Source organism: Phoca vitulina, unplaced genomic scaffold, assembly GCF_004348235.1.
Source record: "Phoca vitulina isolate PV1807 unplaced genomic scaffold, GSC_HSeal_1.0 scaffold22, whole genome shotgun sequence".
Lineage (NCBI taxonomy): Eukaryota > Metazoa > Chordata > Mammalia > Carnivora > Phocidae > Phoca > Phoca vitulina.
The window spans coordinates 12464686-12477289 of NW_022589725.1; the positions used below are offsets into that span (position 1 = coordinate 12464686).

The window sequence follows — 12604 nt, forward strand, 5'->3', positions numbered from 1 at the left end:
AGTGATTTCTAGGAAGTGGATTTCTGGTTCTGCTCTCCCAGAGGGCAGCCACTAAAAATACAACTGCTGTGCTGCTTCAGTGGTAGAAAAAGCAGGGCAGGGGTGGCCTCTCGTTTTCACATAAGCTCTTCATGCGTGATCCTGGTAACAGGGCTTGCTCTTGGCGAATGGTACCTGCTGAGGACTGTCCCAAGAGAAAAATCTCCCAGAGTGTGTGCACAATGGGGGAGGCCACAGGCAAAGGGGTTTATTCCCCCATATGGTCTACAGGAGGTCAGAGCCAGTCTTCCTCTCCCCCATGGGACAATCTCTGTCCTCTTGAGATGATCGTTCCTGCCGCAAAGACCAGACTAGGGCAAGGATCTGGAGCTGCCTGCCTCCAGGGCCAAGCAGGGGATGTAAATTGCTGGCCGGGTACTTTGGGAACCAAGAAAGCACAGGCGGCTTCATCTAAGAGGCTGGCTGCAGCTCAGCCTGGACTGGGTGTCGCTGTGCATGACTCCTGCTCTTGCATTGCCAAATATTTTGACTTTTTAAAATAAAAATTAGAAGAGAAGAATTTTTTTATTCCCAGACTTTAAAATGTTGACACTAATTCAAATTTGAAAAAATGAGAAACAAGACTGAGAGGTGAATGAAATACATTTGGGACCTCTGGTCCTTGTTTCCTTCCTAGGAAGGTGGGAGGCTATCAGAGCAGGTGTACACAATAAAGCGGTGTCTGGAGTGGTCACAGGGAACTGAATGGGCTGCGCCAGGGGTGATGGGACTCCAGCCCTGCCCAGGTCCAGATCCTCTGGGCATCTCCCCTGAGTGACCCACAGGTGCCAAGGTCATCTTCATCCATCATTGCTCCTTCTCCTTCCTCTGCACCTGCTGCCTTCACACCCCCCCCCCCATACACACCATTCCTTCTAACTTGCCATCAAATCCCTTCTCTCTCACATCCCACCCGTAACCCCCATGCTGTGGCAGATCGCCATCATCTCCTCCATCGCCACAAAATCCTCCAATGGTTCTTGCCTCCTCTTTTGTTCTCCAGATGGCAGGCAGTAGGCCCTTCTGCCTGAGCCTGGGATGTCTTACCCCTGCTTAGAGCCCCCTGGTGGCTCCCCACTGCTCTCAGTATCTAGCCCACATTCCCTAAAGTGGCCCACACAGACTTCTGATTCCTCCAGAGATTGGAACTGGTGGCTCACAGGCCAGATGCAAACAAGGTTTAATTTGACCTTGCAGAGTACTTCATACATTCAAACTAGTGGCCTAAATGCAAAACCTAAGACACTGCATTTAATAAGATCAGAACTTTACAAGGAGAAGAGTGGAAGCCTAGGCTAAGATCAAGGCTGGAAATGGGTGGTATACAGTAGGAGCTCAAATACGCAGAGGTGAACAGGGGTGTGAGGGGTAGGGGAGAGATTCTAAATGCCCTGCTGCCTTTCTGTTGTAATTAAGACCCCACCTACTTAACACTGGACCGAATTCTGTGTAGTTGGGGGATGATGCTGTATGCACCCCTAACAAAGGCCAGGTATGCAGCAGGTACTCACTATGAACCTGCTGGATTGAATTTCGGTCTTGAGTGACCAGACCTTATAAGTCTGTCTGACCTTTGAAACATGGCAGGGAAGGACTTGATCCCTAGTCCTGCTCTTCCTGGCCAGCATGTCCTGGGTGGTCCCTGGGGTCTGGGGTCTAAAGCCCAGAGTCAGTTGAACAGATGGGGTAGAATTTTGCAAGGGTGGAGATCATGGGCTTGGGAATAAAACAGACTTGGGTTCAAACTCCACTCCCCCATCTCCAAAATGGGGATGATACCTTCCTGATTTCTTTCTCATCCTGAGAGTCCTGAGTGGCACACATGAACGGGAGGTAGACATCCATGCTTCCTCTCACCCCTCACCCCTTCTCACCCTCTGTGCCTGTAGGGTGTTCCAAGGAGCAGCCATGTCCACCCTGTACCCATCTCTGGAGGACCTGAAGTTGGACCAAGCCATTCAGGTAAGCCACTAGGCATGTGTTAGCCTAGGCCACCTCGAGGGGCCTTTGTGATTGCCCCAGGGTAAGTAAGGGAGGCTTGTCTTGGAAGGTGCTGGGTGGTGGGTCCCTGGGCATGCAGGTCACCACTGCAGGACCTGCTAGTGGACAGGTGTCCAGAGGTTAAGGCAGTGGAGTTACAGCAGGAATGGAAAAGCCCAAACAGCAGACAGGCCTCTCTTGTGCGTCCTAGCACTTCCTTTATCCCATTCAGGTAGACTCCACTGTAAACAGGCTTCCAGAGTAAACCCCATGGGCATGGCCTTTGGCCTGCTCATCCCCAGACGCCCCCTTTTCCTTCCATTCTTCTGTGGTTCCGGTGGGTTTTGAGAATTTGGGACTTCTTGACTGAGAATTTCATTGGGAGGTGGGCCTCAATGTTCTGGCTGCCTCAGGTAGTAAGCGGGTCATGACGTTTGGTGGGTTGCAGGCTACGGGGAGAACCTTCCCCAGAAACACGGACGTGTGCAGAGGCCACCTTTACACACCTCCAAGGTTCATGGATACCCCACCTTAGGCCCGCCAGCATAACTAATGCCCTGATCCCCAGGGAGCCCCAGGCTCCAAGGGTTCTGGGGGTCCTGGCCACAGCTGACCAGTGCTCCTCACCTCTCCCAGGCCCAGGCCAGAGCTGCACCCAGAATGCCTGCCCTGCCAGTCTCCCAGTCTTCAGGTGAGTGAGCCAGTCGACAGGGTGGGGTGCTCCTGACTGACAGTGACCTCTTGTGGCCACTTCCAGCACAGCCTCTTGCCTGCCCCTGTGCTGTGGGCTTCCTGAACATTTTATCCCCACCAGAACCCTTTGACAGGGACCCCGAGGAAACTGTGGCTTAGTGAGAGCATTAACTCCCCTGATTTGGGGCTCCCTTCTGTGGCTGAGTGAGGAGTCCAAGATGTTTGTGGTGGCCCCTTGAGTTGTTGGTGGCAGTCTTGATTCAGGTCCTGTGGCAGCTAAATTGACCTCAGGCTCACTCTTCCCCTCCTTCCCTGCAGTTTCCTGGGAGCTGCCCTGGGGTCAGATGCCTGCCTCCCGCAGCCCCTGTGTCCCAGGCCGCTCCTGGGGAGACCCCTGCCCCTCAGCCCTTCTGAGGAGAGAACCCACATCACCAGCGAGTGTTCCCGTGCATTCTCGGGGATAAACAATATCCCCAGGCCCTGTTTCTTAATACAGATGAGTGGCCATGGGAGCCAGGCAGGTGTGGCCAAGTTCACGCCCCTGAGTAACACCTTTCCTCTTCCTTCCGTTCCCTTCCCGTCAGTTTTGTACCCAAGCCTGGCAGAATTGGAAAATTATATGGGTCTTTCCCTCTCCAGCCAAGAAGTCTAGCAGAACCTGCTTCAGATTCCAGAAGGTGCTAGTGTAGGTATTTGTCTCTTGCCTACTGTGGGCACAGAAAGTGCCAACTCTCCCTCCCTCTTGGTCTTGCCATTCGAGCAGACTGGAATCTCCTCTTCCCCGGCATGCCTGGGCTCTGTTTCTTCATGGCACTTTTCATTCTGAGCCATTGTTAAAAGTGCTGTGGGGTTTCCTGCAGACTTGGACACTGGAGGACCATTGCCTGACCTTTGACCTCTGGCTTCAGGCTGCTGGATGAGAAGGCAGGGCATTAAACCCAGCCTGAGCCTGGAGGCTTCTTTTTTTTTTTGACTATTTTATTTTATTTTATTTTTTTATTATGTTATGTTAATCACCATACATTACATCATTAGTTTTTGATGTAGTGTTCCATGATTCATTGTTTGCGTATTGCTCCATGCACTATGTGCCCTCCTTAATACCCATCACCAGGCTAACCCATCCCCCCACCCCCCTCCCCTCTAGAACCCTCAGTTTGTTTCTCAGAGTCCATAGTCTCTCATGGTTCGTCTCCCCATCCGGTTTCCCCCCCTTCATTCTTCCCCTCCTCCTATCTTCTTCTTCTTTTTTTTTTTTAACATATAATGTATTATTTGTTTCAGAGGTACAGGTCTGTGATTCAACAGTCTTGCACAATTCACAGCGCTCACCATAGCACACACCCTCCCCAATGTCTATCACCCAGCCACCCCATCCCTCCCACCCCCCACCACTCCAGCAACCCTCAGTTTGTTTCCTGAGATTAGGAATTCCTCATATCAGTGAGGTCTGATTGACTTATTTTGCTCAGCATAATACCCTCCAGTTCCATCCACATCATTGCAAATGGCAAGATCTCATTCCTTTTGATGGCTGCATAATATTCCATTGTGTGTATATGTGTGTGTGTGTATATATATATATATATGTATATATATATATATATATATCACATCTTCTTTATCCATTCATCTGTCGATGGACATCTTGAGCCTGGAGGCTTCTAATGAAGGAGCTGCCTGTGCCTTGAGAGCTTTGCATGGATGGCAGAGCCGAGACGCGGAGCAGCTTGTCACCCAGCTCTGGTCCCCAGATGAAGCGGCAATGCTTGCTTGATTCCTGTTTTCCATGGTTTTGGGGAGCAGGGGAAATCATGACACAGAAATGTTCCGTCCTCAAAATATGTTCATTTAGAGACCAGTCCCCACTCAAACCCCCTGCCAGTGGGCTCCAGCATCCCCGTGGGCCATTGGTCAGTGGGCTTGTCTGCAATCCTGTCCCCACATGGGTGAAAATTGGTGGCAGGGCCCAGCTGCAGGTCTTGCTGAGGCTGCGGGGTCTTATGAAGTGAGGGGGGTGAGGATGAGAACTGCCTTAGCTACTGGCAAATGAGGGTCTCACAGGAGAAAGTTGACCAGGATGGGGACGCCTGGGGCCCTGGGGTGCTGCTCCACATTGCCCCCCCCATAGTCATGCTGTGAAATACAAACAAGAAGCCAAGGAAGTCATGTGGTGTGTACCTCACTTGTAAGCCCTTGACTGAATTCCTCTTTGTTCCAATAGTGAGGACATGAGTGCATTTCACCTTAACATTGATAAAAATATGACAGATGAATTCATTTTTATAATTAAAAAAATTTATGTTTAGCTTTTTATTTTTAAATGATCATAGATTGCTGGGAGGTCCCAAAGATAGTACAGAGAAGGGTGCAGAAGATTGTAACCCTCCACCCAGTTTTCCCAGTGGTTCTGTGGGGGGGGCTGCATAACTGTAGGGTAAGGAAAGCAAGCATTTTGCCTTGGTCCAGTGAGTGTCTGTAGTTCTGTGTCACTTTGTCACCTGTATAGATGGACCCACGTAGGTACCAGTGTAACCAAGGCACAGATGAGTTCGTCACCACAGAGGTCTCCTTCAGGCTGGCCCTTCGCGATCATGCCCACCCTCTCCCCCTGACCTTCCCGAACCCCCTGGCCTCCACTAGTCTGTTTTCTGCCTCGATAATTTTGTTTCAGAATGTTATCTATGTGGAATCATATAGTGTTTTCAGATTGGCTTTTTCAACTCAGTGTAATGCCCTTGAAATTTTTCTAGGTTGTTCACTCTATTAATAGCTCGTCCCATTTTATTTATTTATTTGTTTGTTTTTATTTCATTTTATTTTAATTCCACTATAGTTAACCTACAGTGTTATATCAGTTCAGTACAATATAGTGATTCAGCAATTCTATACATCACCTGGGGCTCATCGCAACAAGTGTATGCTTAATCCCCATCCCGTTACCCCCACCTCCCACCCCCTCCCCAAGTTCATCCCGTTGTGTGGTATTCCATGGTATGGATGTACCGAGATTTGTTCAACCCACTGAGGGTCGTTTTCGTTGTTTCCAGTTTGGGGCTATTACAAACTAAGTTATTATGGATATTTGTGTACAGTTTTTTGTATGGACATAAGTTTTCATTTCTCTGGGATAAATGTCCAGAAGTGCAGTTGCTAGGTTGTATGATAAATGCATGTTTAAATTTTTAAAAGATACTGCCAAACTATTTTAAGAGTGGCTCTACCATTTTATTTTCCTGCCGGCAAAACGTGCTGCTCCAGTTTCTTCCCATCCTCGCCAGCTTCTCACTAATGTTAGCTGTCATGATAAGTGTGTAGTGATGTCTCTTCACGGTCTCAGTTTGCATTTCCCCACTGGCTAGTGATGTTCAGCGTCTTGTCATGTGCTATTTACCAGCTGTAAATTCTTTTCAGTAAAATGCTCTTCATATGTTTTGTTCATTTTCTCAATGGATAGTTTGTTTTTTTTAAGTCAAGTTTTGAGAGTTCTTTATTCTAGAGTCCTTTGTCAGGTCTTTGTAAAAATTTTCTCCCAAGTGTAGCTTCTTTTTTCAACTTATTAAAAGGATCTCTGGCAGAGCAAAAGTTTTTAATTTTGATGAGGTTCCAATTTGTGGATCTTTTTTCTTTTTCTTTTTTCTTTTTTTTTTGTGAATCAGGCTTTGCTGGCCTGTCTGAAGACATTTACACCAAGCCTGAAATCCTGAAGATTTTCTCCCTTATTTTTATCTAAAACCTATGTTTTACATTTTTTAAAAAGATTGTATTTATTTATTTATTTGAGAGAGAGAGAGAGAGAGAGAGTGCGCGCGCGAGCAGGCAGGCGGAGGAGCCTAGGGAGAGGGAGATAATTTCCAGCCGTGAGCACAGAGCCCATTGTGGGGCTTGATCCCAGGACCCTAAGATCATGACACGAGCCGAAACCAAGAGTCAGATGCTTAACTGACTGAGCCACCCAGGCGCCCCATGTTTTACATTTAAATTTATGATGAAATTTGAGTTAATTTTTGTATAAGGTATGAAGCTTAGGTCAAGGTTCATATTTTTGTCTATGGATGTTCAACTAACTGCTCCTATCCCCTTTGTTGAAAAGACTATTTCTTGCCCATCGAACTGCTCTGGCACCTCTGTTAAAAAGCAGTTGGCCCTACTTGTGTGAGGCTATTTTTCAAGTCTTTGCCCTATTTCATTGATCCATGTGTCTGTCTCTCCACTGTTACCAAACTGTAGCTAAATAATAAGTCTTGACATTTGGTGGAGTGATTCTTCCTGCTTTATTCTTTTTGTCAAAATAGGTTTAGCTATTCTACTTCCTTTGTCTTTTCATATAGAGTTTAGATTAACCTTGCCTATATCTACAAAACATCTTGTAAAGATTTTGATAGAAATTGCATTAAATCTTTATATCAATTTGGGGACAATTGACAGCTTTACTATGTTCTTCTAATCCATGAATAGAAAATACCTTTCCATTTTTTTAAAAAAAAGATTTTATTTATTTATTTGACAGAGAGAGAGACACAGCAAGAGAGGGAACACAAGCAGGGGGAGAGGGAGAAGCAGGCTTCCTGCCGAGGAGGGAGCCCGATGCAGGGCTCGATCCCAGGACCCTGGGATCACGACCTGAGCCAAAGGCAGACGCTTAACGACTGAGCCACCCAGGCGCCCCCCTTTCCATTTATTTAGATCTCCTTTGATATCTTTTTATCAGTCATTTTTTGTTTTTGTTTTCAGTGTATAATTCCTACATATGTTTTGTTAGCTCTACTCCTATTTCTTATTTTTGAGTGATTATAGTTGGTAGTGTACTTTTAATTTTAGTTTCCATGTGCATGCTGTTCGTGTATAAAAAGTACAGTTGATTTTTGTGTGTTGATCTTGTATCCTGTGACTTTGCTGAACTCACTTATTAGTTTTAGGAGTTTATTGGTAGATTCCTGGGAATTTCCTAGTAGATCATCATATCATCAGCAAATATTTCTTTTCCAATCTGTATGCCTTTTATTTTCTTTTCTTGCCTTATTGCTCTGGCTAGTTATTCCAGTACCATATTTAATAGTAGTGGTGAGAGTGACATCCTAACTTGTTCTGGGCTTTAGGGGGAAAGCATTCATTTTTATACTTTTTGCTTACATTCTTTTCAAGACAAAAATTAAATCAAGTCCTTTTCCTCCCAATTGCTCCCTATTTGCTGCAAAATTTTATTTTTTAGTTGGATTTCAAAGGGGTCTTCTCCTGATACCAACGTGCCTTGCAAAATGAGGGTCCTTTTTCTGTATACCCATACTCTCTTGTCTCTCCTCATATTCCTAGCTGTTTTTCAGAGACGTAGACTTTGATGCCCCCCAGTGGCTTCATGGAGCCATGTCCCCTAGCAGCCCCTGCAGAGAAGAGTATGGTCTGCGGATGGGATAGGGCCCAGGGACCACTGCATCCTTCTTTCCTCATCCTTACGAGGCCCCAGGGGCCAGCTGACCCCACCCTGGTGTCTGTCTGCAGACGGTGGGCTCTGGCTCCTCGCTGGGCCAGCTGGTGGCACCACTGTCTGGGAACAGCCTTGGCACACGGCGTGCGGAGATCAAGCCCGGGGTGCGTGAGATCCACCTGTGCAAGGATGAGCATGGCAAGACTGGGCTGCGGCTAAAGGCCATTGACCAGGTAGGGCTGGGGGCTAGGCAGGAGAGTAGGGGGCATTTCCCACACACATCTCCCACCAGCCTGGGAGGGGGCAGTGCGGGCCCTGTCCACAGTAAGGAAGGTGCAGAGCAGGCAGGTGAGCCGAGGCCTACCCAATCTCAAGCCCAGGCTCTTCCTCTCAATCTCCCTCCCACAGGGCCTCAGGGCTGGTGCTGGGTTCCAGCAATAGGGACCATCCACCTACCCTTCCTGGGCTCCAACTACTCAGAGCCTCCCTTCCCCCCTCCCCTCCATCAGAGGGATCTGGCTTCCAGGCAGCTGTCTGTAGACAGTGGAAGCCAGGGGCGCCAATGCCATTGTAAGAAGCCAGGCAGTCCGGGGGCTGGGGGTGCAGCCTCCAGCCAGGGTTGAAAGCCTGACTCAGCTGCTCCCTGGCTATGTGGCCTGGAGTGTTTCCTCCCCAGGGAAATGGGGTAACCGCTGTCCTGCCCACACAGAGCTGTAGCTCCTAGATGATCAGGAGCACAGCCACAGGAGGGACCTGGGCTCAGAGTGGGCTGCAGAGCTGATGGTGGGTCCTCCTCCAGGGGCTCTTCGTGCAGCTGGTGAAGGCCAACAGCCCTGCGTCTCTCGTGGGGCTGCGCTTTGGGGATCAGATCCTGCAGATTGACGGGCGTGACTGTACCGGGTGGAGCACGGACAGAGCCCACCGGGTGCTGAAGAGGGCATCGGCCGAGAAGATCGTCATGGTCGCTCGGGACAGGTGGGTAGCCGGGCCCCCAGAGCCTCCCTGTCTGGCCCCAGCCACGTCCCAGGCCCAGCTCACTGTCTCTCTCCACCAGGCCCTTCCAGCGGACCATCACCATGCACAAGGACAGCATGGGCCACATCGGCTTTGTCATCAAGAAGGGGAAGGTCATCTCTGTGGTCAAAGGGAGTTCTGCGGCCCGCAACGGGCTCCTCACCAACCACACCATGTGCGAGGTGAACGGGCAGAACATCATCGGGCTGAAGGTAGGCCAGCGGCTGTGCCCTGGCCCGGGGGCTGCAGTGGCTGAGAGCTTGCTGGGTGGACGGAAGGTTCATGTCTGCAGGCGAGCTGCTGTCCCCATCCGAGCCTCAGGTCCCTCATCCTCCAGTTGCTGTGGGGGCTCACTGAGATGAGGTAGGTAGAGCTCTGAGCACAGTGCCAGGCCCGTGGTAAGTGCTCAGTAAATATGAGCTACTGTCACCAACGCGTGGAGGCCAGATGAGAGGCGAGGAGGGGGTGAGGGCAGGCGGCAGGACAGGGTGCCGGGGGAGGGGCAGTTGACTGCGTGGACGCCTCCCTCCTCCGCGCGGCGCTTCTGTCTGCATGCGGGCTCACAGTCCGTAGTGGAATATTTGAGAACATTGCTGCTCAGAAACATACTTCTGACCTCTGTTCATCTTTTGAGGGTGTGTGTGTGTGGTGAGTTTTATTTATTTTTTATTTATTTATTTATTTTTTATTTTTTTAAAGATTTTATTTATTTATTTGAGAGAGAGAATGAGATAGAGACAGAGAGCATGAGAGGGGGGAGGGTCAGAGGGAGAAGCAGACTCCCTGCTGAGCAGGGAGCCCGATGTGGGACTCGATCCCGGGACTCCAGGATCATGACCTGAGCCAAAGGCAGTCGCTTAACGAACTGAGCCACCCAGGCGCCCGAGTTTTATTTTTTAAAGCAAGAAAGAACAAGGGGTCCAGGGTCTAGTGGACCCTGACCGAGGGGTGGGCGCCTTCAGGGACCAGGGATGATGAGTCATGTGGCTTTTGGTCCCTGAACAGGTGAAAGTGGTTTGAGCCTGACTCGCTGCCGCCAGGACCGAGAGCAGGGCTCCCCTGACCGACACGGCCTGGGCAGTGGCATCTCGTTCCGCTGCCGGCACAGGCTTCGAAGCCACTTCTCCACCCCTATTGAGGGCCATCACCAAGCCATTCCTGCCCCATAGCTGCTGCCCGTGCTCGGCAGTCTCCCCACCTTCGTTGGAGGCTTGCTCTGGGGGCTCATGAGCATTGTGATCAGGAAGTTCTTCCTGGCGGGTGTCTAAGATCCCTACCCCTGCATTTCTCCCCCCACCCAGGGCTCAGACATGACCATCCAAAGGGAGCCCTTTATCCCTAAACAGTTGACTCTGCCAGTACGGATTCTGAGTCGCTGTCTCTCTCTGGATCTAGCAAATCCACTCCTTTCAAAGCATTCCAGTTCTTTGATCTTAACTCTTCCAGAGAGCAGTCGTGCTACAATGTGCTGCAGAGTCTCTCTTCCTCCCCGAAGGCTCGGGGCATCGTGATGAACTTGTCCGTTATCCTGGCAAACTGTGGTGCTTCGAGCCTCTGAGGACAGGGGCTCTCCCTTTCCTGAATGGCCCCACATAGCTGTGCTTTGTGAGATGGGTTGTCTCCTGAAAGCGGATCCATTTCCACCCTGTGGCTGTCACTAGGCCCATCTAGCTTGTCTTTGCCGCTTGTCCCGCAACAACCGAGTGCATAAGCAGGTTAGGTATATGTGGACAGTCCCTAGTCTCTGAGTAAGGGCCGGAAGCTCTTGTGTGGCCATGCCTCCAAGTTTGGTCTATTTGGCCCAGTTTGCGTAAAGCCTTGTCCTTTCTTGTTCTCCCCCTGGTCTGAATGGCGTCCGCAGACCTTCCTCTCTTTACTGGGCAGCAAGGTGTAAGACGAAGAGGGCCCATGAGGGCTCTGCTGGGCTGGCGGCCAACAGGAGCCCAGTGGGTGGGTGGCTGCACCTGATGGCCCCCACTGCATGGTAATTTTCCCTGTGCTTTGGGGCCAGAGCCTGAGGGTGACTGACTCCCACAGACAGGCCTTCAGGGGGAGGGCAGGGAGGGGCATGCCCGCTTTTCCTGCAGAGATCCTCAGGTCAGGGGACTTATGCTCTTGCTCAAGCAAGGCTGCTCCCGGGTTTCTGCCCGAGACCCCACCTGATGGCAGCACGGTCCTCTAGCGGGGGGCCGTGCTGACTGCCCCCCCCTCTGCAGAGGTGCCTCGGAGTCGCCCCTGGCCCCAGGGTGACCGCTCACTCACCTCCTCTCCAGGACAAAGAAGTCACAGAGATTCTGGCCATGGCCAGGAACGTTGTCACCTTGACGGTCATCCCCACCGTGATCTACGAGCACATGGTCAAAAAGTAAGGCTGCCCCCCTCCTGCCTTCTCCCTCACCTCCCCGCCTCCCACCACACCAGCCTCCTCCCTCCCCTGCCCTCCCTTCCCAGGGGCAGGTGGCTGGTGGCTCCCAGTGGAAGCCCTGAAAGCCTTAGAAGTGGAAATGAAGGTCCCCTGGGGATTTGCCGGCTAGTGGGGAGGAGAACCTGCTGCCAGTTTTGGCGACTGTCCTTGTTGCTGTATCTAGGTTGTCCCCGACCCTGCTCCACCATGCCATGGACCACTCGATCCCAGATGTCTGAAGCCAGAGGAGGGCCGTTCAGCCGGCTCACCCTCCCACCGTCCTGCAGGAAAGGGCAGAGTCGTCCGAGGACAGGTGTGGGGGGAGGCCGGCTGCCTGGGGCGGGGCTGTCCTGAGGGGGCGCACGCAGACCTCCTCGGAGCCTCAGACTCGGAGCCTCGGAGCTGCGCTGGGGCCCACAGGCGGTGACTCTCTGTGCGGTTGAAATGGGTTGAAATGCGGCTCACGTAGGCAAGCCGGCCAAACACTTCTTAAAGTTGCAGCTGGGTCCCTTGCAAGACTTTTGCTGCCTCTACCAGAAAAACAGTTTGACGTTTTAAGAGAACACGACCTCGTTCTTTGTGAGAATTTTTTCTTTTCCCCTTGCTTGCTGTGTCACAAACTGTACGTAGTTACAACCTTCACTTCTTTTGAATAAAGATTTGCTTTTAAATACAAGCCCTTCTTCAAAAGTAATTGAAAATTCCAGAAACCTTGGTCCCATGACATGCCAGGCCTGGTTTTCTTCTAAGACACATGGTCTCTGAGAGCAGAGATTTGGCTCCGCCACCATCACGTGCTGCCTGCAGGGGTGACTGGAGGCGCAGGGACTGGAGAGGGGGAGCCGTGAGGGACTCTGGAGGAGGGACACTGGCTTTGGAGCACCCCTGCTTAACCTGCTTCTGCATCTGCAGAGCAGATAGGGGGTCCACGTCAGGGGTGCCGGAGGGGATGAGGTGCGCTTACAGGCCCCAGCAGGGCTAACCCGCAGTGGGGATCTTCTAGATCCTAGATCCTTTGTGTGACCCAGGAGGGGGGTGACTCTCAGCTG

General features: G+C 51.0%; 1 protein-coding gene across 1 annotated transcript; it reads left to right on the forward strand.

Moving 5' to 3' along the window:
- Nucleotides 1-963: 963 nt before the first annotated feature.
- On the forward strand, nt 964-9662 carry SDCBP2 (syndecan binding protein 2). The gene is made up of 6 exons (XM_032419939.1): nt 964-1052; nt 1984-2001; nt 2656-2710; nt 8212-8370; nt 8937-9112; nt 9192-9662. Exons 1-6 carry the CDS (start codon nt 964-966, stop codon nt 9511-9513), a joined length of 819 nt encoding a protein of 272 aa, XP_032275830.1. The 3' UTR covers nt 9514-9662.
- Nucleotides 9663-12604: the final 2942 nt, after the last annotated feature.